The 21,717-nt window shown below is 41.8% G+C and overlaps 3 protein-coding genes across 4 annotated transcripts; 2 read left to right on the forward strand and 1 right to left on the reverse strand.

The window, feature by feature from the left end:
- Positions 1-57: 57 nt before the first annotated feature.
- LOC134197638 (uncharacterized) lies at positions 58-3,382 on the reverse strand. The gene is made up of 11 exons (XM_062666982.1): positions 3,147-3,382; positions 2,859-3,082; positions 2,663-2,800; positions 2,351-2,588; positions 1,776-2,281; positions 1,630-1,717; positions 1,291-1,357; positions 1,090-1,213; positions 545-739; positions 288-487; positions 58-240 (listed from the first exon to the last, which is right to left on the reverse strand). The coding sequence occupies exons 1-11, from the start codon at positions 3,380-3,382 to the stop codon at positions 58-60; spliced, it is 2,199 nt and encodes a 732-aa protein (XP_062522966.1).
- Positions 3,383-3,833: 451 nt separating this feature from the next.
- On the forward strand, positions 3,834-17,723 carry LOC134197639 (uncharacterized; the record flags this gene model as incomplete). The annotated part of the gene is made up of 22 exons (XM_062666983.1): positions 3,834-4,144; positions 4,216-4,253; positions 4,769-4,942; positions 5,000-5,134; positions 5,621-5,725; positions 5,785-6,033; positions 6,103-6,235; positions 6,287-7,454; positions 7,515-7,901; positions 8,188-8,400; positions 8,534-8,649; positions 8,712-9,166; positions 9,255-10,333; positions 10,396-11,125; positions 11,188-11,304; positions 11,377-11,696; positions 11,762-12,041; positions 12,735-12,924; positions 12,983-14,646; positions 14,706-16,178; positions 16,266-16,805; positions 17,324-17,723. Coding segments are annotated over 22 exons (10,149 nt in total), but the record flags the coding sequence as incomplete, so codon positions are not given.
- Positions 17,724-17,997: 274 nt separating this feature from the next.
- On the forward strand, positions 17,998-21,686 carry LOC134197389 (uncharacterized). 2 transcript variants are annotated; one of them, XM_062666707.1, is made up of 4 exons: positions 17,998-18,201; positions 18,258-18,569; positions 19,544-19,717; positions 19,781-21,686. In XM_062666707.1, the coding sequence occupies exons 2-4, from the start codon at positions 18,264-18,266 to the stop codon at positions 21,398-21,400; spliced, it is 2,100 nt and encodes a 699-aa protein (XP_062522691.1). In that variant the 5' UTR covers positions 17,998-18,201; positions 18,258-18,263; the 3' UTR covers positions 21,401-21,686. The 2 variants fall into 2 exon arrangements, with proteins under 2 accessions (XP_062522691.1, XP_062522690.1); XM_062666706.1 differs by having other exon boundaries at positions 19,544-21,686.
- Positions 21,687-21,717: the final 31 nt, after the last annotated feature.

Genomic DNA, 21,717 nt, shown 5'->3' on the forward strand with positions numbered 1-21,717 from the left:
ATTAACGCGCAACGTATCTACTGTTTATGTACAGCAACTTGGCATTTTCTCGAGTTATCATTCTGTAAAGGGTCGAGCTTCGTACGGAGTAGCATGACTTCGGGATGTGCTTATGCAGCCACTGTGGGTCCAATGACGAATTGAATTTTCCAAAAATTTAATGACAGTTACTTCATTAAGTTGACTCTCAAGATACCATATGGTCACTTTGTCAACTTGTCTGTTGTGAATCAGAAGAGCCTGCAAGGTAAATAAAAGTGACTTTAATATCATATAAATATATTCACTGTGTTTGCCTTGAAGACATCTAATAGAGCTGCCATGTTTTCCGTTGATGAGATCCACACTGTTGTGTTACCAGATGCGTGCATTGCAAATGTTTCTTGCATAATATCAAAGAGAGGGGTTGGATTGTGTGGCATGCCAAACAACTTTTCAGTGTTAAGAGATGTATTAGTTGGATAGTACGTTGCTTCGATAGCTGAAGCTATCAACAAGGCATTGAATGAACAAAATTTGAAATTAAGTATGATAATCATTGTACCAAGTGTAGAGAACATCTCAGTGTGAGAGATGCATTTCTTGTTGCTTTCACAAGCCTTTGCTGTAGCCATTTGATTATTTGATGGGTAGAATGAGGCGTCAGAATTTGTCTGTTGTTGTGAGCTAATAGTCAGCTGGAGTGGAGCCCAGTGGACAAATTTATTACAGCCAGCAAGCTTCGTTTTCCATGTTTCTCCTGAACGAAGTCAACAGTGAATGACAGTGATATAGATACAGCTTATCACTTCTTGTCATGCTTAAAGTATAGCGACATTACTTTACAATCATCTGAATTCCTTGCAATCAACATGCTTTATGCTATATGTACATCATGATGTTTCATTTCTGTCTTGATACGGAAACAGCAAACGGCAAAGGTAGTGTACAGATTAAGACAACCAAATAGAAGTATAAACATATGGAAGGGACCAGACATCATTTGGTTAGCACATGTGCACGTGCTCAATAGGCAAATCCAACAGTTAGACCACCAGACCACTTGACAGTCGATCAATGCTACTTAATCTATGATTGTATATTGTTTACCTGTAGTACATTGTCCGCATGGCTCCAGGCAGTCTTTAATAGCAAGTTGCATTTCGTCGTTTGTTTGTTTGAAATACTTGAGTTTGACTGTTTGCCAAATAGACTCCACCCATGCATTACGACTCTGCAACATCCAAATTGGGACCAGTTATGATTTAATTATTATTAAACAAGTTGATTGTCAGAAGGCAGTTTAATTACCTGTTCAGTCTGTGAGCAATAGTTGCTGGTCTGACTCTTTGACTGGCACTGGTCACCACCCAGATCTCTACCAAAACACAGTTGTTGTGTAACATGAATTCTGTTGATCAAAATACTTGTTAACTCTGTAAATGGTGTCTCAACATTAAACCAGGTGCTGGACATGGCAAGACACATACAACTCACAACCACCATATGTGCATTTAGTGTCACAAGAAATTTGGCTTTATAGTAACCGTCAGTCATGTTTGAAAGCAAGCAGGCATTGAGTGTGTGTATGATAGGCATAGAGATGATGTCTAGAGGAGAATCAATCTGAAAGTTGTGTAAAGATCTTACTGAGGTATTTCTTTGTATTTGTAGGATGCAGACTGAGCAGATGGAGACGAAGCATCACATGCTCTGTTGTATTTGACTCTTCGATCAGCTAAAACGAAACACCGGTTACTGAAATCTGCAATCTGTTGATAGTGAGATGGTATTACAAGTCGATATTGCGTTTGACATTTGATCGTGAAACTCTTGAAGAGTTGGTTGATTGACATTGTAACCCATGGAGATGAAGAAGCTATCTCGGATGTCAAAATACACGCTGTCACTCAGTAAGGTGATACCAATATTTTGACCTCGACTGATAAAATATGTTCCACATTCTTCTGCAACTGCAGTTGCTAAGTCATATGGTTTAATGTGTGAATTGGTTGTTTGTGTTTGTAAGCCTTGTCCTGTAATATGCAGTCTTGTGTCAGTTTGATTGCTTGGCTTGCTCTGATCTTCTGTTATTGTTCGGTACCCAGAAATAACACGGAGGTCTTCATTTAGAGCAGTGCGTACAACTTCAAGGCAATAGACAAGCTCAGGTCGAAGACGAAAGTATCTGTAAGGTTGAGTCGTGACTGGATGGTGAGACAAGAAGTCTGAGACACGATAATGAGGTGAGAGTTGGTGGTCAGATTGACCATCGCTGTCAAAAAGTGGACAACTGTGGCAACTGTGACAAGAATATTTGTTAGATATATATAGCGCCTTCTTTCTTTCTGTGAGTATATTGTTTTGTTACCTGTTATGTGACAGCTTGTAGTTAAGGTCATGACCATGTGGTATGTCAACTTCAGTGAAGGTTGCTCCAGAGAGAAATGTTGTTATGCGACCGTACTTGCCTTTTTGCTTTTTTACTGATATCGACAAGTAATTTACAGCATCTGTTACATCGTGTGATACATGATCGAATCCAGCACATATAGCCAAAGCTCCAAGTCTTGAAACCAATTGAGGGTCTTCTGAGCTATCTGGTACAGCTATAACATGTATCAGACTTGTTGATTAGTAGAGAGTCGGCACAACTGTTTGCTTTGCGTACAGTATACTGTACCTGGTACTTGAGACGGCAGTTCTACAGAAACGTCTACTCGAGCAGCTCTTCCTTCATAATGAAGTGAATATGCAGGATGAATACCACCAGTATTCGTTGCTGTTGGCTCTTCCCATGCTTCCAGAACTCGCACCTGACCTGTGATACAAACTGCAATGCTTATGTACAACAACATCAAATGTCAGATTTTGTTTACGATTTGGCCATTCTCTGTTTGCTAAGCGTTGCAGCAGCTTCAGACGTGAATGTAGCCTCCCACTCATTAGTCTGTCTGCGCACTGATCAGCATTGTCTCTATCATCTGTAGCTGCTGGCTGTCCATTCTGACAGTTGACACAAGGACGAGTTTCGTTGCCGCACCAAGTATTTGTCTCCTCCTCGTTCACAATCACTAAACCGTCCCCTCTCAGTTGAACTAACCTTTCAAGACATGTACAGTTACTTTTGCCTTTAAACTCTAGTTTGATCAAAATTCCTTGTATACTTTTGAAAGTCCAGATCACCTCTCGAAATTTTCTTTTCAAGCCTTCCGCTTACCTCAAGAGCAGTTGTACCGCTAGGAAATGTTTCTAGAGGAGACAGATTGGAGATATGGTCACATCGCGGAAGGGGCAAACAAACATCAGAACAGTCCGCGTCTGGAAGAGACCAGACGACCGCCTCTAGAGCAGTCAGTAAAACTAGAAAGACTGCTGTAAGCCACATTGATGACGGTACCATGAAGACGTAGGCGATACGATCACGTGCAGTAGCTGCAGTTTGTTTCTTGTAGAGAAGGTCTCACGTGTATCGCTAGGCAAATCACGTTCTCGGGCGCAGACACCGTTTCGTAACTCTTGACGATTTGAAGCCTTCTGGTGAAGGTTTTCGAAGATATAACGATGCGGGATCCTAGCGTCTTCTCTCATGTGCTCGCTCTGTTGCTACTGTGTGCGCCTGTAAATGGAGAGACGTGGAGCGACGTGGTAAACATTTACCAAGGAATTATGAACTATTCGTGCCCGAACAACGAAGCTATAGCTGGAGTATCGAGTGATTTTAGGTATAGTGACCGTCTAATGGATGTCTGTACCGGTGATTGACGTTGCGGTACCGCTTGTTTGTTTGCAGCAGCTCAAACAAGGATCGACAATGGCGCTTTTATTGCACCAACGCTGACACGCTGGCAAACAGCGGTGGCACCTCGTGTAGCTTGCAGGACGCTATCAACACAGGAGAGGCAGACATCATCTATGATTGTCCGGGCACAGGATATATTGGCGGCTTTGCCTCGACGTTTGATACAACAGTCAATGATCGATTGTGGCGGCCTTATTGCTGCACCAGAAGTCAAGCATCTCTTATTAACTGCAAGATAGAAAGAGGAACTGCATACGCTAATAGTCTTGGAGGGGCACTGTCGTTTGAGATACCAACAAGTTTGAGTAATTCTCATCGACGAGTCATAGTTGGTATAGAAGCTTACTTCAACACTGTTGACAAGTGTGTTTTCAAAGACAAGCTTTGTAAACAGCTGTGTAGCATTAGCATTTGTTGGTTTTAATTTTTTGTAGGGATCGACGCTGGAGGTATAAGCATTGTGAGATTGAAGGTGATGAGAAATAGAAAGGACATTTGCTTGTCTGACATTCTGCTTTTACAAAGTTATTCGTTTTGTGGTTTTTTGTGTGGAGCAGTCAGCGTTGATATTTGCGTTTTTGTTTGATACTTGTGCGTCTTTGAGTTAAAGCTAAGTATTAATTGGTTACCTTATTTGTTTTCACATCCAATACCAACTCTTTTGAGGTTGTTTGACAGTTCTGTATTTGCTGTGTTGGAACTGCCCATTCTAGGCTTTCCAAATACACAAGCTAGTGTATGTCCTATATTAGTTTTTTACATTTGCATGCCTCAAAGTTATTGTCTGATTTTTGTGTGCAGACTTTGTTGATGATTTTTGGTTTCCATTATTATACACTGTATTGTGTGTATGTGTGTGTGTGTGTGTGTGTGTGTGTGTGTGTGTGTGTGTGTGTGTGTGTGTGTGTGTGTGTGTGTGTGTGTGTATGATGACTTATTTATTAAAATTAGTGTGTTTTTATCAGGCATTTTGATTTGTGTTTGTAGTAACTTGTCCGGTTCCAGCCATTCCTGCATTTGGTCAAGTGTTTGGATATGACTTCAGATATGAACAGAATATTTCCTACTCCTGCAACAACTCATATTACATGTTGAGTGGTAATCAAACTAGGACGTGTCTCAACTCTGGTCAGTTCAGTGGAGAGGAACCTATTTGCACATGTAAGAACATGATACTGTTATACAAATCATTGACCTTAAATTTGTTGTGTTGTGTAGCATGCACAAATATTACTTACTGTGAGGATGTCAGATGCACAAATTTGACGAATCAGTATTGTGAACTGTGTGAATCAAATTATGGGGTGAATAAAGGGGACAGAGCTTATGAGAATAGATACACATCTTGTGAACGTAAGAATGTAGTGTGCTTGCCAGTCTGTGTGCCTGTCTGTTGTTTGTTTGTTTGATAGTGTGTGTGTGTGTGTGTGTGTGTGTGTGTGTGTGTGTGTGTGTGTGTGTGTGTGTGTGTGTGTGTTGGTCTGTTTCTCTGTCTGTCAGGTTGTTTACCTGTTTATTAAATTTAATAATTTTTCAGAATTGTATTCTATACTTTATACATATTTATATTAGCTCGTTGTCAAATTTTAATTTTGCTTGTAGAACTACTTTGTTTGTTTGTTTGTTTCTCTTTTCACTTTATACACCTGTGGATGCATTGTCCAATTATCTTTGTATTATGATCGAGTATGTGTCAATTTCTTATTTTCTTGCTTGACTTTAGTATGGTTTATGTGATTTGTATACTATAGTACATTTCGTTTATCATCATTTTTCTTGTGTTACAAGATAATATAATGTTATTGTGTTGCTCTTGTGAGTTGATCTCATAATGTTTAGCCTTGTGCTCATGGAAAAGAGACTATTGCTATCCTGGTGTGTGTCTCAGCACTCCTGAAAGCTGTCAGTGCTCTGCTGGGTTTAGTGGTCAAAACTGTCTAAGTGGTAATTAGACTTATCATGATGGTTTCTTCTCATATTGCACAGGATTATCTCTTTTGTAGTGCTAACTCCACCTACTTTGCTTGACTGCAGCATCTCTCTCACCGATAACTTGGGTAACAAAGTAGAAGGACTCTGCACTTTTTCTTCTTCATCTGCTATCTATACAAACATTCGTCCTCTTGAAATTGACTTGAATTGGAATGTTGCATTTCAAGGACCACAGCCACCTGCAAGACCTTCATATGTTGTTGACTATAAAGTTGGAGTTGTTGAAACTTATCTCAATGCAACTATTCGAAGAGCTAGAGGTTTGTGAGACCAAGTTTGAAATATCAACTGTATGTTTCTTTTGTACACTTACTTTATCTTTGGTATAGCTTTGTCATTTGTTGTTGACTCAGAAGTATTTGGCTGCTCAGATGTCTCTCTTTCAAACAGCAGGCCAAGAGCTGATCCAATTAGCTGCAGAGAGCAGCAACCACTTCTCAAAACATTTCTTCATGGTGATAGGTAATAATAATTTTCTTGCAATAATTCCATAATGTGTTGAATGGCTTTTAGGTATGAGATGAAAGTACTTGTGGAAAGTGGTGGCTTTCTTGTTTTGAGAGACCATGACTTAACCATCAATGTGACCAAATACTACAGTGGCTCTCGTTTCATTGGACACACACTTTTCATTTTAGACTTCTTGCCTCCAAATCACTGCTCACTGACTAGCTCAGTAGATTGTTTGTCTGGTCAGTCATTGCTGTCTGTTGTTACACCAATTACACGTGCAAGATCAACAGACATAACATGGGGTGGATGGTTAGATGGACTGTCAAATGTGCATTCCTACCAAATAGAAGTTTATCCATTCCAAATGAAAGGACCTCTGCAGTGTGAGAAGCTTACTGACTCAATCAGTTCTATGACAATTGTTGAAAACAATTCTACATCTTTTGCTCGTCGAATTGTCTTTAGTAGCGCTGGTATTTACTCTGTTGTTATGACAGTCACTGACACTGCTGGAAATGAGCGCTATTCTCGCAGATTGGTTTTGTATGACAGTGTCTCTACTTTAGAGATTGATGCCATGAATCCTATTCGTGTGCTGTCAGCTGCCAATGAAACTGGTAATCGTTGGCAAACTGATCTTGCTGAACCAATAGTTGTCAGTGGAGTGGGTCATTTTTATAATTCCAAGCTTCGGACAAACAAATGGCTAGATCCAATATGTGATTTCCATCAAACTATTGATCCCAACTATGATCAACCTATTGACTCAGATTCTCTTTCTCGATCTGGGACTCTTAATGCAGATGGTATTGTCAAGTTAGACTACACAGTTGGAGTTGATCACAAAGGCGGCTCAACAGTAACCGGTCTGAGATCATGGTCAACTATAGATGATGTGTTTTTTTCAAATTTTTCAGCAGTGGTTGATCGTACGGATGGAGACACAGCCAAGTTTGCATTTCGAGCTGCAGACTATCTTGGACAAGAAATAACCGATTTTGTTCTTGTCAATTTTGATTCTTCACCACCAACTGTTCACGAACCTTGGTTGTTAAGAAATGGAGAACAACTTCTTTTACATCACTCTACTAACCTCTTGGAAATGCGAATTCAAATACAAGCAGAAGACGAGCACAGTGGAATCTCTAGAATTGAATGGACCATTGGAACTACAATTGGTGGAATGGATGTGGGGAATGGTCATGTTTACATAAAAGTGCAGAACTCTGTAAGTGTGTATCCTTGCCACACTGTTTAATTAATAGCAAGGTAAATTGTGTTGTGTTAGGTGGATTGCACTGATGCATCATGCTACTGTATTCCAACAAGTAGGTGTTATTCCAAAGTGTTTGATGTCGATCTGAATAGTCAAAATATGAAGGAGCTGTATGGACAACATGATACAGATTACTTTATTTCAGTTGTAGTGACAAATCAGGCTGGTCTATCTGCCACATCAACCATCAAGATTACAATAGACACAACACCACCTCAGAGTGGGGTTGTTGTTGATACAACTGTGGGGGAGAAAGATATTGATTATCAAAGTGGTTTGATCTATCAGTTCTCTTGGAATGGTTTCTTTGATCCAGAAACAGATGTTATATCTTATCAGTATATTGTGGATGTCAACTGTGCAGCTGAAGGAAATTTTAGCTATTCAGCCAGAGGAAAGGTAACACCCTGACAAATCTAATCTTAATTTATTAGAGGACATGCAGACTTGGATCATCTTGATGGACATGCATGTAAACAAGAAACAGACAGGCAAACAGATGGAGGTATGACAGAGGGCTGACAGAGTGACAGACTATGAAGTATTGACTAACTTAAGGATTAATGGGCTGATTTAATTAAAGTGAGTGTATATGGATGGAAAGTAAAACAAAAGGACTGAGCAGCACTCTAGAGTTGTGTTTGGTACTAATATATTATAATTTTATAATTTATTTATAATGTAGGTCCTCCAGACTCAAGATCTTCATGGAATGTGGGAGACAACATCACAAGGACAATATTTTGTCACAGTTGTAGCATACAACAAAGTATTATCACCATCAATTCCCGTTTGCTCTGATGGCATTGTTATTGACCAGACACCTCCCAGTTTAGAGCAGATCTTTATAAATGATATAATTGTTCAACCAGGTCTCATACAAGATACACAAAAGCAGGTATTCTGTTTTTAAATAGTTTAAGTATTGATTGAAATATTAGTGATTGGTGTGTGTGTGTGTGTGTGTGTGTGTGTGTGTGTGTGTGTGTGTGTGTGTGTGTGTGTGTGTGTGTGTGTGTGTGTGTGTGTAGGTGTGGTTGGTTCTCCACGATAGGCGTCGAAAAATGGTGGTTTCTCCATCTGAAGAGTGCTTCAATAACTCACTATTTGTTGATGATGCTGATTTATACCCCTTGCATCAGTACCAGTGAGAGATACTTGACCTATTTTTTTGTAAAAACAGTGACTTGAAACATTAATTTGTTGTAGGGATGTAGTTTCAACTGTGAAAGCTGAAGAATGTGGTCAATATGGACAGTTCATTCAGACTCAGTATGTCACACAGAGTGAATATGTTGCAGTCAACTGGACAGCATTTGATCAAGAAAGTGGTCTGCTAGATTACGAAGTTGGATTGGGAAGCAAAGATACTGGTACTGCAGACATCAGGCCATTTAAATCAACAGGAAGGCATCCTTTGACTACAATTATTGATTCAAACTTGAAGCATGACTCTCAGTTTTTTGTCATCATTAAAGCTACAAATCAGGCTCTTCTTTCTGTTACTAAAGTGGTTGGACCCATTGTTGTAGACACGACACCGCCAATCTTTACTGGTCAATTGAATGTCAGGCTTGTATCTAATCAGCTTGTTGTTTCATGGACTGCTGGAGCATTTCAAGATCAAGAAGACAGACATGGAATAGGGTTGCAATTGGCAATAGGTAAGCTATTTATTTATATGATTTTGTTTTTGGTTTTGTGACTTAAACTGTTGTTCATCAATCAAAGTTTTGTTTGATCAATTGCCAGGTTCATCGTTGAAAACAACAGATGTAATCAATTTCTGCCAAGTTGAAACATGTTTTGAAAAACGTGGCTCATCAGTGATTGTATTTATTGATTCTCTCATTAAACAGCTGCACAGTGGCATGGTTTATTACTTGTTTCTTAAAGCAACAAATGGTGCATCTCTTACACATATCATTACCTCAACATATGTTCACCAGGTCAATATTCCTTCAGTTGGTGTTGTAAATGATGTTGAGCCTAAAACAAGATCAACACAGTCTTGGTGGCAAGAAAAATATGGCATTTATCTAGATGGTGAGGACATTGACATTCAAACAACGAATTCTTCAATGGCAGCTCAGTGGTTTGGCTTTTCTCACGACTACCTTCCTACGACATATGAGTTTGGTGTTGGATCAGTTCCTTATATGGATGATATCGTTTCATTTAAGTCAGTAGGCAGCAAGACAACACATGTAGAATCTGGTTTGTCGCTTGCCAATCAGAGATTTTATATGACAATAAGAGCATCAAATGCAGTAGGCAATGTTACTGCTGCTTCAGATGGAGTACTCATAATGAATGACCTTGATGGTGACATTCAACAGGGAGCAGTGGTTGTTGATGGATGGGATATTGACTCTGATGTTGACTATCAATCATCTCAATCAGAGGTTAGAGCTTCATGGCAATTTCCAGCATCTTTGCTATCATCACTATCACATTACCAATGGGCAATATATCAACGCAAACGCAATACTAGTTTTGAGGTGAAATCTTACCATTCTGTTGCGACTTCTGCTACTGCCTCAGCTGCAGGTATGAACCTGAATATTGGCAGTGAATATTATGTGTCTGTCAAGTTGTGCTATTCGGATGGATGCTCAAAAGTAGTGCATTCAGATGGATTTTATGTTGTTGGGCCACCCATTCCATCCACAGTTCAAGCAGTGTATAATATCGATTTGAATACAGCTCTTCTGCAATGGGAACCATTCAGCGATCCTGAAATGTCTCATTATAGGTGGTCTATAGGCACAGCTACTGATGGTTCTCAGTTGCTGATTCCGTCCGGCACTGTGACTGCTTCTAATGAAACAGTAAGTCCTACTGGATTTTGTATTGGTGATACTGATGGTGTGTGATGTTTGTTGTGGTGTAGATGGTTGTTTCTGTAGCTGTGAACATGTCTGCTCATTATCCAGCTGTTGTCATCGTAAGGGGATATAATGCTGCTGGAGTAGACGCTGCTGTATCTGTTGATATGGAGTGGCAGGCAAATGGGAGGACAACACTTCGTTCTGCCATTGACACCGCTACTATGACTGTTTATGACGTTAAATCTTCCGAGGTAAAAGAATTGAGTTCATCTGATTGGCGTCAATTGGAGCACATGTTATCTAGCTTTACTGATATTCAGTACAGTGCAGAATCTGACAGACTAGCTGCTGCATGGCCACGTCTCCGCTACCCATTGTATTCATGGTCTGTCTCTGAGACTTCTCGATATGTGCCTTGTGGATTACCAGGAGTTGTAGCATGTGGGGAGACTCCAACCAATCAATTAACGGTCTCTGATTTATCACTAATTCATGGACACAGATATTACTTTTGTGTGTGGTCAAATTCTACAAGCATACAACACGAGTATTTTAGAGAAGATTTGCCAGCTATCGAAGCATGCAGCAATGGAGTGACTGTGGACTTGGAGCCACCGGTTGGTGGGTGTGTGTCAGTTGGCAATAAAGTGGCAAATCAATGTCAGAGCACTGGAAGGAAGGAAACACAATACCAAGCTGCTACAACAGAAATAGAACTATTTTGGTCAGGATTTTCAGACATTGAAACAACAGTACATGCATCAGGAATTTCACATTATGAATACGCTATCGGTTTGGACAGCGTTTTGATTTGTCTTTTTTTGCATTTATGTTTGTGTTGAATCTTGCTTTAGGTTCTGCTGCTGGACTTGATGATGTTGTCCAGTTCACACTAGTTATAGCTGCTAATCAAGCTGTTGCACGTTCTTTGGCACTAAATGATGGAGAAATATATTATGTTACTGTTAGAGGTGAGGAAACGTTTAGAGACAATGACTGTCTGAGTGATGGCTATTTTGCCTATTGTTAACAATCTTTTGCAGCCTTTGACTTGGTGGGTTTCTCAACTGACGCCTATTCTCCACCTATTGTTGTCGATTCCAGTCCTCCATCAATTGGAATAGTTACTGTGGGTGATTATTCCTCTAGCAGTACAACTCACATTCAATCTCTAAGTCAAGTGACTGCACAATGGAGTCAAATAGATGACAAACACTCGGGAGTAGCTCACTTACAGTGGGCATTGGGATCTCGAATTGGTCATGCAGATCTGATGCCTTTCACTGCAATAGGCTTAGAACAAACGGGCAAAACAAGCACTCTCCAATTGACAGAAGGGCAGCTAGTGTTTGTGTCTGTGTTGGTATGGTTTGTGTTGCCTGTTTCCTAACCAACTGTTTGTTCTAATCATCACTTTTGGATATGCAGGCAACTAACCAAGCAGGTGTGACCACCATGTCAACTGCTAATGGTTACATAGTAGATGTCTCACCACCTACAACTGGTTATGTATTTGATGGGCCTAAAGCTAATGGAGTCCTGCAAAGTAGTAAAGACTTAGATTATGGGCCTTTGCTGACTCAGCTGAGTGCTCACTGGGGAGGATACCATGACATAGGAACAGGAATAGTTGACTACCAGTGGGCAATAGGATCATGTTCAGGATGCAGTGACATTATTTACTGGCACAGCACTGGTTTGGCAACAGGTATGATTCTCAATTGATTATTATTCGAGATCACAAGTGTAATCTTGAGTCTACATCTTTCAACATCTAAGTTGTTGATGCTAATTATATTTCTGAAAGTGCCTTAAATAATCGCTTACCAACCCCTTGGGCTAGCTATAGGGATCAACCATGATTTTGACTGTTTAATTGATTAAAATTTTATTATGGGAAGGACAATGCTAACATCAGTCTGCTAGGGATACCTCTAATTTGCATTTCTGATTCTGTTGCTTGTTTTGGTGTGGTACCTTTCTAGATCTATTCTCCCCAGATTTGCTTAACATCTTGAGGATGATGTGAACAACATGCCATGTTTGGTGTAACAGCTGTCATCTCTTCTTGAAGTATCCAGACTTGGAAGACCTATGATAATTGAGTTTCTTTTGTACGGAACGCCGCTACGTATGAGTGATCTGTTTGCATGACTGTGCTTCCATATCTGAATACACTTAAGTGATCAGTTAGTTAATTGCTTGGTGCCCAGATCTGCGGTTGCTCTTCCACTTGTGCCTATTATCATACCATCCTAATGAGCAATTTTATGTTGTCTGAAAAACTGGAGACAAAATGCAGACAAAACTGCAGACTTATGTAATCCTTATTTGTTAGGTGTTTGTTGTATTCCGATGAAAATGATATGTAGTACGTTTGTATTTGCTTTTTATGTTTTAGAAGGAAACTATGAAGGCCTATCTTTGATATCTGGTCATACGTACTATTCCTTGGTGAAAGCATGTGACGGTGCTGCTTTGTGCTCGTCTGTGGTAACATCTGATGGTCTCTTGGTAGACAACTCTCCACCCATTGCAGGATATGTAGTAGACGGTCTAAATGGAGAGGACAAGGGGTATCACACAGACAGGTAGCTTTAAGTTAATTTCCTTCTCGTCAATACACTGTCTTTTAATTAATATATTTAGAACTTCTGTTTCTGCTCGTTGGTTTGGTTTTCATGATCCTCACTCAACAATAAGTTATTTTGAGTGGTCAGTGGGGACATCTCCTGGCGCTGATGATGTACTAACATGGACAAGTATACATCTAGCTGAGAAAGCAACACAGACGTCTCTCGACAATTTTTTACCTCTCAATAGGTTACTCTACGTATCAGTGAAAGCAGTAAACAAGGCCGGTTTGACTGTAACACGATGGTCTGATGGATTTGTAGTTGACAGCTCTCCTCCTGTTGTTGTCTCGGCACCACAGATAGATGTGACTTGGAGTGGCTCTTTCGTTCGTGGCACTCAATTTGATCGCTCTCAAGTCAGAGCTACTTGGCAGTTTAGTGACAGTGAATCAAAAGTTGTCAAACATTACTGGTCTCTTCGTTCTCATGATGGTTCAAGTGCTCCTTCTCTTCCCAGTGTTGTGGCTGAGGGAAATAGTGCTATAATGACTGGACTAAATCTAAATGACGGTGATCGATACTCAATGACAGTGACAGCATGCAATGGAGCTGCTTTGTGCACTACTGCTACGTCTGATGCAGTGTTGATAGACTCCACTGTACCATCCGTGGGAACATTTAGTGTTAACGTAGATACTGCAGCAATGATAGATCGATCGGTAGTGGGAGCTATGACATGGAGCAATCATCCCAGGCTTGATCAAGGCAGTCTGGATATTGCGTGGTTGGGATTTTCTGATCATCAGTCGGGCATCAGTCACTACGGTGTGTCTGTTGGTACATCATACGGACAGGGTGATCTGGACATGTCAGCTACACCAGCAACCATTAATCACGAGTCCATTAATACCACACAGCGAGCAGTTATACCAGTGAAACGACGATTGGTATATAATGAAAAGATTTTGATATCTATTTGGGCAGTGAATGGCGTTGGTGTCCCGAGTACTATGCGAACGGATACATTCACTCTTATCACTTCAGGAGATCCTCAGTTTGGAAGTTTGGAAAAGGAACGTTCAACAGTTTGTAAGGTGCACACATGTGAGGGTCATTGTACGTGTGCTGCTCAAGGACAGTATTGTCCAACACAGTCTCCCTGCATAGTTTACAACTCAACAGACATTCCTAGCCAGAAAAGTTTAGTTGTGATTCCTGACGTAATTCAGGGCAGGCTGTCAATTGATGCTGATTTTACTTCCTCTACTTGCAGTTTGAGCGCTTCATGGTCAATAGTCGGTGTCCAAACGGATATCTTGTGGTATGAATGGTCTGCTGGGAGAAAAGGCAAATCGGTGGGAAGTGGTGTACTTGAGAAAGCAACAGAACAATACTGGTTTCCAGTATCAACTGGAATTGAAAGACGAGCTGCCCTACTCTTGCCGACTTCAAAACGACTGATCACAGGAGTTTCCTATGTCTTTTATCTAAGAGTTTGGTATTCTGCAGACCAGTATGCTGTCTTCGAATCCGATGGCATTACTATTGACTCACAACCACCGTTTGTACAGAGTGGACGAAGAGTGAAAGAAGTCCGGTCCACAACAGCCCCGTTTCATGATATTGACTACACACAGTCAACGAGTGATATCCACCTGCACTGGGAAGGTGTGTTTGCAACGGGAAAATATGGTGTGATTGAGCAATGGCGTATTTGTATTGGACAATCAGCGGGAGGTAAAAGCTTAACTTCTTTACCTTTTAGACGTGATTATGTAATGAATTTTGCTTTGTAGTCTGCTCCTTGTACTTGGGTTACGTCTCAGCCAATGTCTCTAGTATGACCGTTTCTGGGTTGAAGTTGACACCACGCATCCGATACTACACTTCTATAGCAGCCGTCAATCCTGTTGGACTCGAAGTCTCTTCATTGTCTGACGGAATTGTGGCAGACGTTGACAAACCAATCACCGGAGTCGTTCTGGATGGCTCTGATGCTCACGATGCGAGAGCACAAAGCAGTGAAAGCGAAGTGAGTGCGTCGTGGCACGGATTCATCGATCTCGACTCTTATATTCATCACTACGAGTGGGCAGTTGGTCGTATGCCCGGCAGTAACGAAACGATGGCGTATAAAGATGTAGGACTGGCGTTGTCTGCGACATCATACGGTCTCAATCTGACACACGGTGTCACGTACTACGTGAGCGTAGTGGCTGTAGATGCCGTCGGTATTCGCTCGGATGTCGTATCTTCCGATGGAATCGTCGTCGATACGTCGCCCTCTTTGAGTTACGTTTGTTTGCAAAGATCAGGCAACTTGGTGACCAACCCGTCGTTTGAACCGTCGTCGACTCCTTGTTCGTCTAGCACGTCGCTAGCGGACATTACAAACGGATGGAATGTCGACAACGTGTCTTGGATGAGAGCCGTCACACAATCAACCGACACCTACAATGGATGTTATTCTCTCTACTTTTTTGGTTCAATTAGTCAGAAGATTCCGACTACGCCAAAAACTGAATATCGCCTTGCTTTTTACGCATCTGTTTACAATGACACCTCAACCTCCTCCGCGGCTGTCAGCAGCATCTCAGCCACAGTATCAATTCCTTCTGGTACGCACACGTTCATCACTCAGCCTACGCATCATCAATCTGGAAGTCAACAATGGAATGGACATTTTTTCGTATTTACTGCCACAGAAATGCAAACTAATATCACATTTACTTCAAAGGGTCGCAGTGGGATAATGATAGACCGCATTTCTGTTGATTACTGTTTGAATAGAAGTGAAGAGAAGAAGATGGGTAATGCGACCGTCATTAAGAATTCTCATTCAATATCTGTCGGAACTAGAAACTATTTTGGTTCATCTCCCCAACGAATTGCCGTCAATTGGGATATCAGAGACGCCGAAAGTGGGATAAGTAAGTATTGGTTTGCAGTGGGGACTGCAGAGGGTGGAGAGCAGTTGCAACGCTACACATCTGTTGGTCGAGCGACCTTTGCTATTACGTCTTCCCTCAGGCTACAACATAATTGGAATGTCTACATATCTGTCATTTCTTGGAATGACGCCGCCAAAGAGCGAGTTGTCTATTCAAGACCTTTTCTTGCAGACTTCTCTCATCCGCAAGCTGGTGCCGTCTTTGATGGAGAGACAGATGGTAGTGATGTAGACTATCAGAGCACAACAGTGGTGTCTGCAAATTGGAAAACATTTTTAGACTCTGAAAGCGGTATTGCGGAATGCAAATGGGCAATCGGTAAGTGTTCGCCTTGCGTAATGTCTGAACGGTCATTCGAGGTGTGTGTCTAGCAGCCATGTTGTCATGTCTGTCTCTTTATTCTAGGCTCATCTCCTTCATTAGATGACATTCAACCTTACCACACGCTATCTCTTGGCTCGTTGAACGCTTCTAGAGTCGGACTAGTACTCACTCACGGTCAACGCGTCTACGTCCAAGTGATCTGCACAAACGGTGCCGGTCTGTGCAGCCATGCGGTATCGGACGGAGTGATAATTGTGCTCAAGGATCCTTCCGGTACAGGCGCGTCTCTCACCGTATCAGCCAGCAGGACTGGAGAGTATGATAGCGAACCAAACGTTTTACCACAGACAGACAGTCTCCATTTGTCGTGGAGAGGCTTTGTGGATGACGTCACTTTGCTTCGGTATGAAGTGAAGTTGAGCGGTACCGCTATTTCACCCAACGCGTCTCTAGCACAATGGAACGACGTCGGACACGTGAGGGAAACTTTTATTACCGGAATCAGACTGCAAGACGAGGGATCCTACAGAGCTTACGTGCGGGCAGCAAATCTTGCGGGTTTAGTCAGCCCTAGTGTACACAACGACTTCTCCATAGTTGCGACGCGACCACTAGACACAGGTAAATCTGACATTACGTAATGTCGACTTTAACTTAAGTTATCCTATCGTGATGGCAAACCACTAAGGTCATTGATGATCACATATAGATCACTTATCGTCTGTCATATTGGGGTCTATTTAGCTCGTGAGCATCAGCTCTGAGTGATGATGCAATGGGTGTCCCGATGTTTGTAGTCTAGTCGGAAGAGACGTGATAACTGGGATCCGATCGATGCAAGATGCGTTGATCTTGTCTAGAATCTGCAGTGACCACGCGTGCCTCGTTAGCTTGTGCATTTTGCTTCCATATCGGTTTGGATGCTTTGCGGAGAGGCAATTACCGTATGTAGTGTCTAGTTTGTTGTCGATCCAGCCGGTTGTTCTAGCTGCGATACCGTCGAGATAACTCTAGAGTCTAAAAACAGACGGTAGTATTGTTGTTGCACTAAATATATCGCTTCCGAATGAGGTAGATACGAGATAAACATGCAAAATCTAGTGGTTTTTACCGTAGTTAATTTATATTTGTGTTGCTAGCTGCTCCTATAAATTCGTCGTGGGAAGGCGCGACTGTCAAACTGACCTGGAAGGGCAAGTTCTCTCCGTCTGCCTTCAAGTACGAGCTTTCCGTCGGTACCGTTTCAGCTGGTACCGACGTTCTCAAGTTTATCGAAACGTCACAGACGGAATACTCGTTCACTCCTCTGCTAATCGACCGGAGCAAGGACTTTTACGTCGTACTGACAGCCATCACCGCTTCTGGTCTTCACTCGACTGCAAACCAACATTTCAAGGGTTCGAACAATTGAATGTGTAAATAATAATTGACTCGGATATCGGTTACTTACTAGGATTGCTAGCGCGTGTAAGATGCATGATTGCGTAGCCTGATCCTTGAATGATTATTCTAGACGAATAGACCACTACGTGTTGACTACTAGAGTGTCTTGCTATTTATCAATAACGGATTTCCTCATCACTTGGCTATTTCCATTTCGTGAAATTCATTACATCATTGAATGACAAGATCGGGTGTTTTCCTCAGATAGTCTAATAACTTTATGCAAATATCATTAAGCCAGTTATCGGCTCCACGATCACGACGAGAGAAAACGCACGAGGTGGTGCGTGTGGACCACAGCGGCTCGTATAGAAACCGCCTGCTCTACCCCCTCACTCGTTGATAACCAATAAGAAAGCATTCGTGTCGTTTACACTTGTTGTTGATTTAGTTCGAGACCAGCTGCCCGCCGGAATTGCGAGCAGGAGTGTCATCGTGAAGAGCAATTAGACCAATTAAGAGCTGCGAGGTTTCAAGTGATTCCATTACGTTCGCACCCACCAATTGAAGCAGTCGAGATTGGCACGTCCGTCCGATTGCCAGCTTCTTCGTCTTGTCCGCCTCTCATCGCTTTGTACGGCTTCTAACGCAAGTGCACAAGCTAGTGTGATGATTGATCTATCTGTTTAGGCTCAAATGGCTTTGAAGCGATGTTTTTTCGCTTTTGTTTCTTTGTGGGTTTGCTCGGGCGACAACGGCACTGCTCTCACTCTCCAGCGGCGTGCCGATGTGGTAAAGAGTGTGCATGGTGTGAATAGCGGCAAGACTCATAAAGTGGTCGACAAATTCACGAATCCGATGTTGAACAAAGACAGAGGAATAAAGGAACCGCTGGGTGGAGTGACTGGAATTCGTCCATCAGGAAACCCTGTCAAGTCCTCAGTAGACGGTGAAAACTTCAGTAAGGGCAAGCCTGGACTACCTAGAGTTATAACCGAACCGGTACGTTGCAGCTTCTTATTTCTCTCATTGTATACACCCTATTCCCACGTTGTGTTCGGTTGTGACTATGTTGTAGTTCAAGCGGTCATTTGTCTGCGAATCTAGTGGGAGAATCGATAGATAATGAGACAGTCGCGTGCGTTTCCCACCGTTGGTGCCGCTGACTCCCATAAACAAGCACGCAGCTTCCACCTGGCGCTTACTTTACGCTTCTTGAGACATGACTGGACACGTATGCTACCCTTGAATTTCCTCACGCCCTGCTGGGCTCGCATGCCTAAGGAGGAGCGAAGGCGGGGCTTATGATTGATGCGACCCGCCTTCTTGTTTGTGGTGTTTCTTGCTCTGCTTACTTGACGGCGTGCACTTCCGCGTCGATTGCATGCAGGAAACCGCACGCCAATCGAGTTGGTAGACGTTGTTTAGTCAAACAAGTAATCTAATTTGGTTGGTGAGTGCTCTCCTACTGCTGCTCGACCACAGAGACATTCCTCATGTTATAGCGCAAACACATGCAGGCGTTTCGTCGTCCGCATTCAGTGAATTGTCGCGTGTTGTGACGCGTTCGTTGACTTGTCTGTTTGCTGAAGTCGGTACTAGTCACAGTGGGATGTGCCTCTGCTGTGTAAGAGTGTCTGTCTGTCGGTTTTTGAATGCGTTTGTGTTGTTATGGTACATCAGCATATCTGCAGAATTAATTGGAACTGAAGCTCTTGGGTGGCAGTGTGTTAATTTGGTCAGAATAGCAATGAGTAAATTGGTCTAATAAGGAGGTCTGTCATGTAGACAGTAATATGGTGAACTAGAAATTGTGAAATAGGTTTGAGTTAAGTTAAATTTCTAAACAGTACTTGTTGATAATTATAGTTTCATTATTGATTTATGGAAAGGTGCATATTTTTAATACATTTGCTTTTAAATTTATTTGTTATTTATATTAATTTCTTTGCATACATTTTATATTGATGTTTTAGGTTGATGAGTTAACACATTCTTGTCCTGTTTCTACATTCTGGCACCCAATACATGAACGGTGTCTTTCATGTCAGCCTGCTGGTAATGACTGTCCTCACAACTCTAGCTGCTGCTGTCCTGGCTTAAAGCAAATTGGGCTCATCTGTAAAGCTGTGATGTGCAGTTCAACAGAAGTAAGCGATAATTGTCGTTGTGAAAGACACAGTGAGTGTGACGTGTCTTGCTGCCGATATAAGATATGCCGGAATTGTTCAGATGCATTCGCAAAAGTCAAAAATGGCAATTTGAACAACAGGAATAAAACTCAGTTTCCAGTCTGGCCTCGTACAACTCCAAGGTCTTTCTCAAAGTTTTGCAAAGATGAGCATACTAAAATGAGCAGTCCTGTCAATAAGAGTTGCTGTACGTCACAAGCTGACTGCTCTGATGATGAATGTTGTGTGTTTAAAAATGATTCATGTGGCCCCGGTGTGTGCAAACGATCATGTAAAGGCAAACTTCTTGAACAGCCAGAAGGGTGCCCAACTATTTTTTCCACAACAACAGCACCTGATAGTGTTATTCCTTCTACGACAACAAAACCTCATCGTTTGGTGAGGTGTAAGACAGATGCCAAGTGTAGCAAAGGCTATTGTTGTGTAAAGACCAATAACAGTGTACGAGGAGTTTGCAGTCCATGTCCCACTGTTCCATATGATTTGGTCATTGATTTCGTAAATCAATATACCAATTGTTCACAATGCCCTGTAGGAATGATATGCATTAATGATGAGTGCAGATTTCCATCATGTTCAGGTGTTCCACCACCTAAGCAGTCATGGAACAAATATGAAAAGAATTGTTGTAAGGACAAGGCTGTGTACTGTGGTGAAACTAAGTGCTGTCGTGTGTTGTACAACAGTTCTGTAGCAGTTTGTCATAAGTGTGAAAACAATGATCCAGTTAGGGAAAGTGGGCGAAGCCTGATAAAACCAAGTCCACCACAGCAGTGTCGTAAGAAGTCTGATTGTGATGTAGCTGGCCTGTGCTGTGTAGCAGTGGCTCCACGACAAGGCAAGGTCTGCTCAACTTGTGACAGTGATCCAGCAGCAGTGGCTACTCGAGATTTGGACAATAAACAGCAGGATGAATGTAGCACTGACTCTGATTGTGGTGACAAAAAATGCTGTGTTCTGAATTCAAAGGGCAATAAAAGAGTATGTAAAAAGAAAGGGTGTCCACCGGAGTCAAACATTCAACATGGCAGTGAGTCCAGAGATGATGACACGTTCAGCAATGATCAAATCTGCACATCAAACAACGATTGTTCTCTTGAAGAGTGCTGTACACTTGTTGCCAATTCAGCAAGTAACCTAAGGGTTTGTAAGCCGTGTTTGGCAGTCTTCGCACGACGGCAATACATCAAAGCGATGCCTTGTTCAAGCGATGATGACTGTTTACCTAAGAATGGTTCAACTTTTTGCTGTACGCATCATCCATCTTTATCTCGGGGCCAAAAACACTGTGTCCGTCGGGGAAAGGCAGAGTCTGTATGCATTGTTGGTAATGTACCTACATCCAAGTTTACCTGCTCTTGTCAGGTGGGACTGAGTTGCCTTCCTGCTGCTGTGCAATATCAGGGACTGGATGACATTGGAGTTTGTGTGGACTTAAACACAAAGGTGAATGAGGACGTAAACATAGTTGCACCAAAGAAGGCATCAAATGTAAAGCAAACGTTGACAAAGAAAACTTCAAAAGAAGAATCAAGAAAATTGAAGGAAGCAGAGCGACTACAGCGACAGAAGGAGAAGCGTTTAGAGCGACAAAAACAAAAAGAAAATCGCAAGAAGGAGAAAGCTGCCAAGAAGGGTTAGCCTTGCAAGTGATTTACTTCTCGGGGTGTATAAGTCACTGTGTGACTTAATTTGTAGACAGAGTTCAATAGGGATATGCATATCATATAGAGATTGTGTGTGTATTATTGATGGGTATAGTATACTTGGCATGGAAGATTTTGAAATAAGATTAGTTAAGCTATTTTTTGATTGTGAAGAAGTAGTGTAATGATCTATGTGGAGGAAGTGCTTTAATTAATTATGTATGATGAGGATGCAACAGTAGCGTCTGAATAAAGATAGTATTGAATATCTGGTCACAGAATTCTGAGTTGCAATTGGTGTGCTATAACATG

The sequence above is a fragment of the Corticium candelabrum genome, chromosome 22 (genome assembly GCF_963422355.1).
Source record: "Corticium candelabrum chromosome 22, ooCorCand1.1, whole genome shotgun sequence".
In the NCBI taxonomy this organism is placed as follows: Eukaryota; Metazoa; Porifera; class Homoscleromorpha; order Homosclerophorida; family Plakinidae; genus Corticium; species Corticium candelabrum.

Excerpts from the sequence above, each read along its gene's own strand:
- LOC134197638 (XM_062666982.1), bottom strand. The coding sequence starts at position 3,382 with ATGGTACCGTCATCAATGTGGCTTACAGCAGTCTTTCTAGTTTTACTG. Across the intron at positions 2,282-2,350 it reads TACAAGCTGTCACATAACAG|TTGCCACAGTTGTCCACTTT; the intron begins GTAACAAAACAA and ends TTCTTGTCACAG. Across the intron at positions 1,358-1,629 it reads AAATACAAAGAAATACCTCA|AGATCTGGGTGGTGACCAGT; the intron begins GTAAGATCTTTA and ends GTGTTTTGGTAG.
- LOC134197389 (XM_062666706.1), top strand. The coding sequence starts at position 18,264 with ATGGCTTTGAAGCGATGTTTTTTCGCTTTTGTTTCTTTGTGGGTTTGC. Across the intron at positions 18,570-19,543 it reads CTAGAGTTATAACCGAACCG|GTTGATGAGTTAACACATTC; the intron begins GTACGTTGCAGC and ends TTGATGTTTTAG.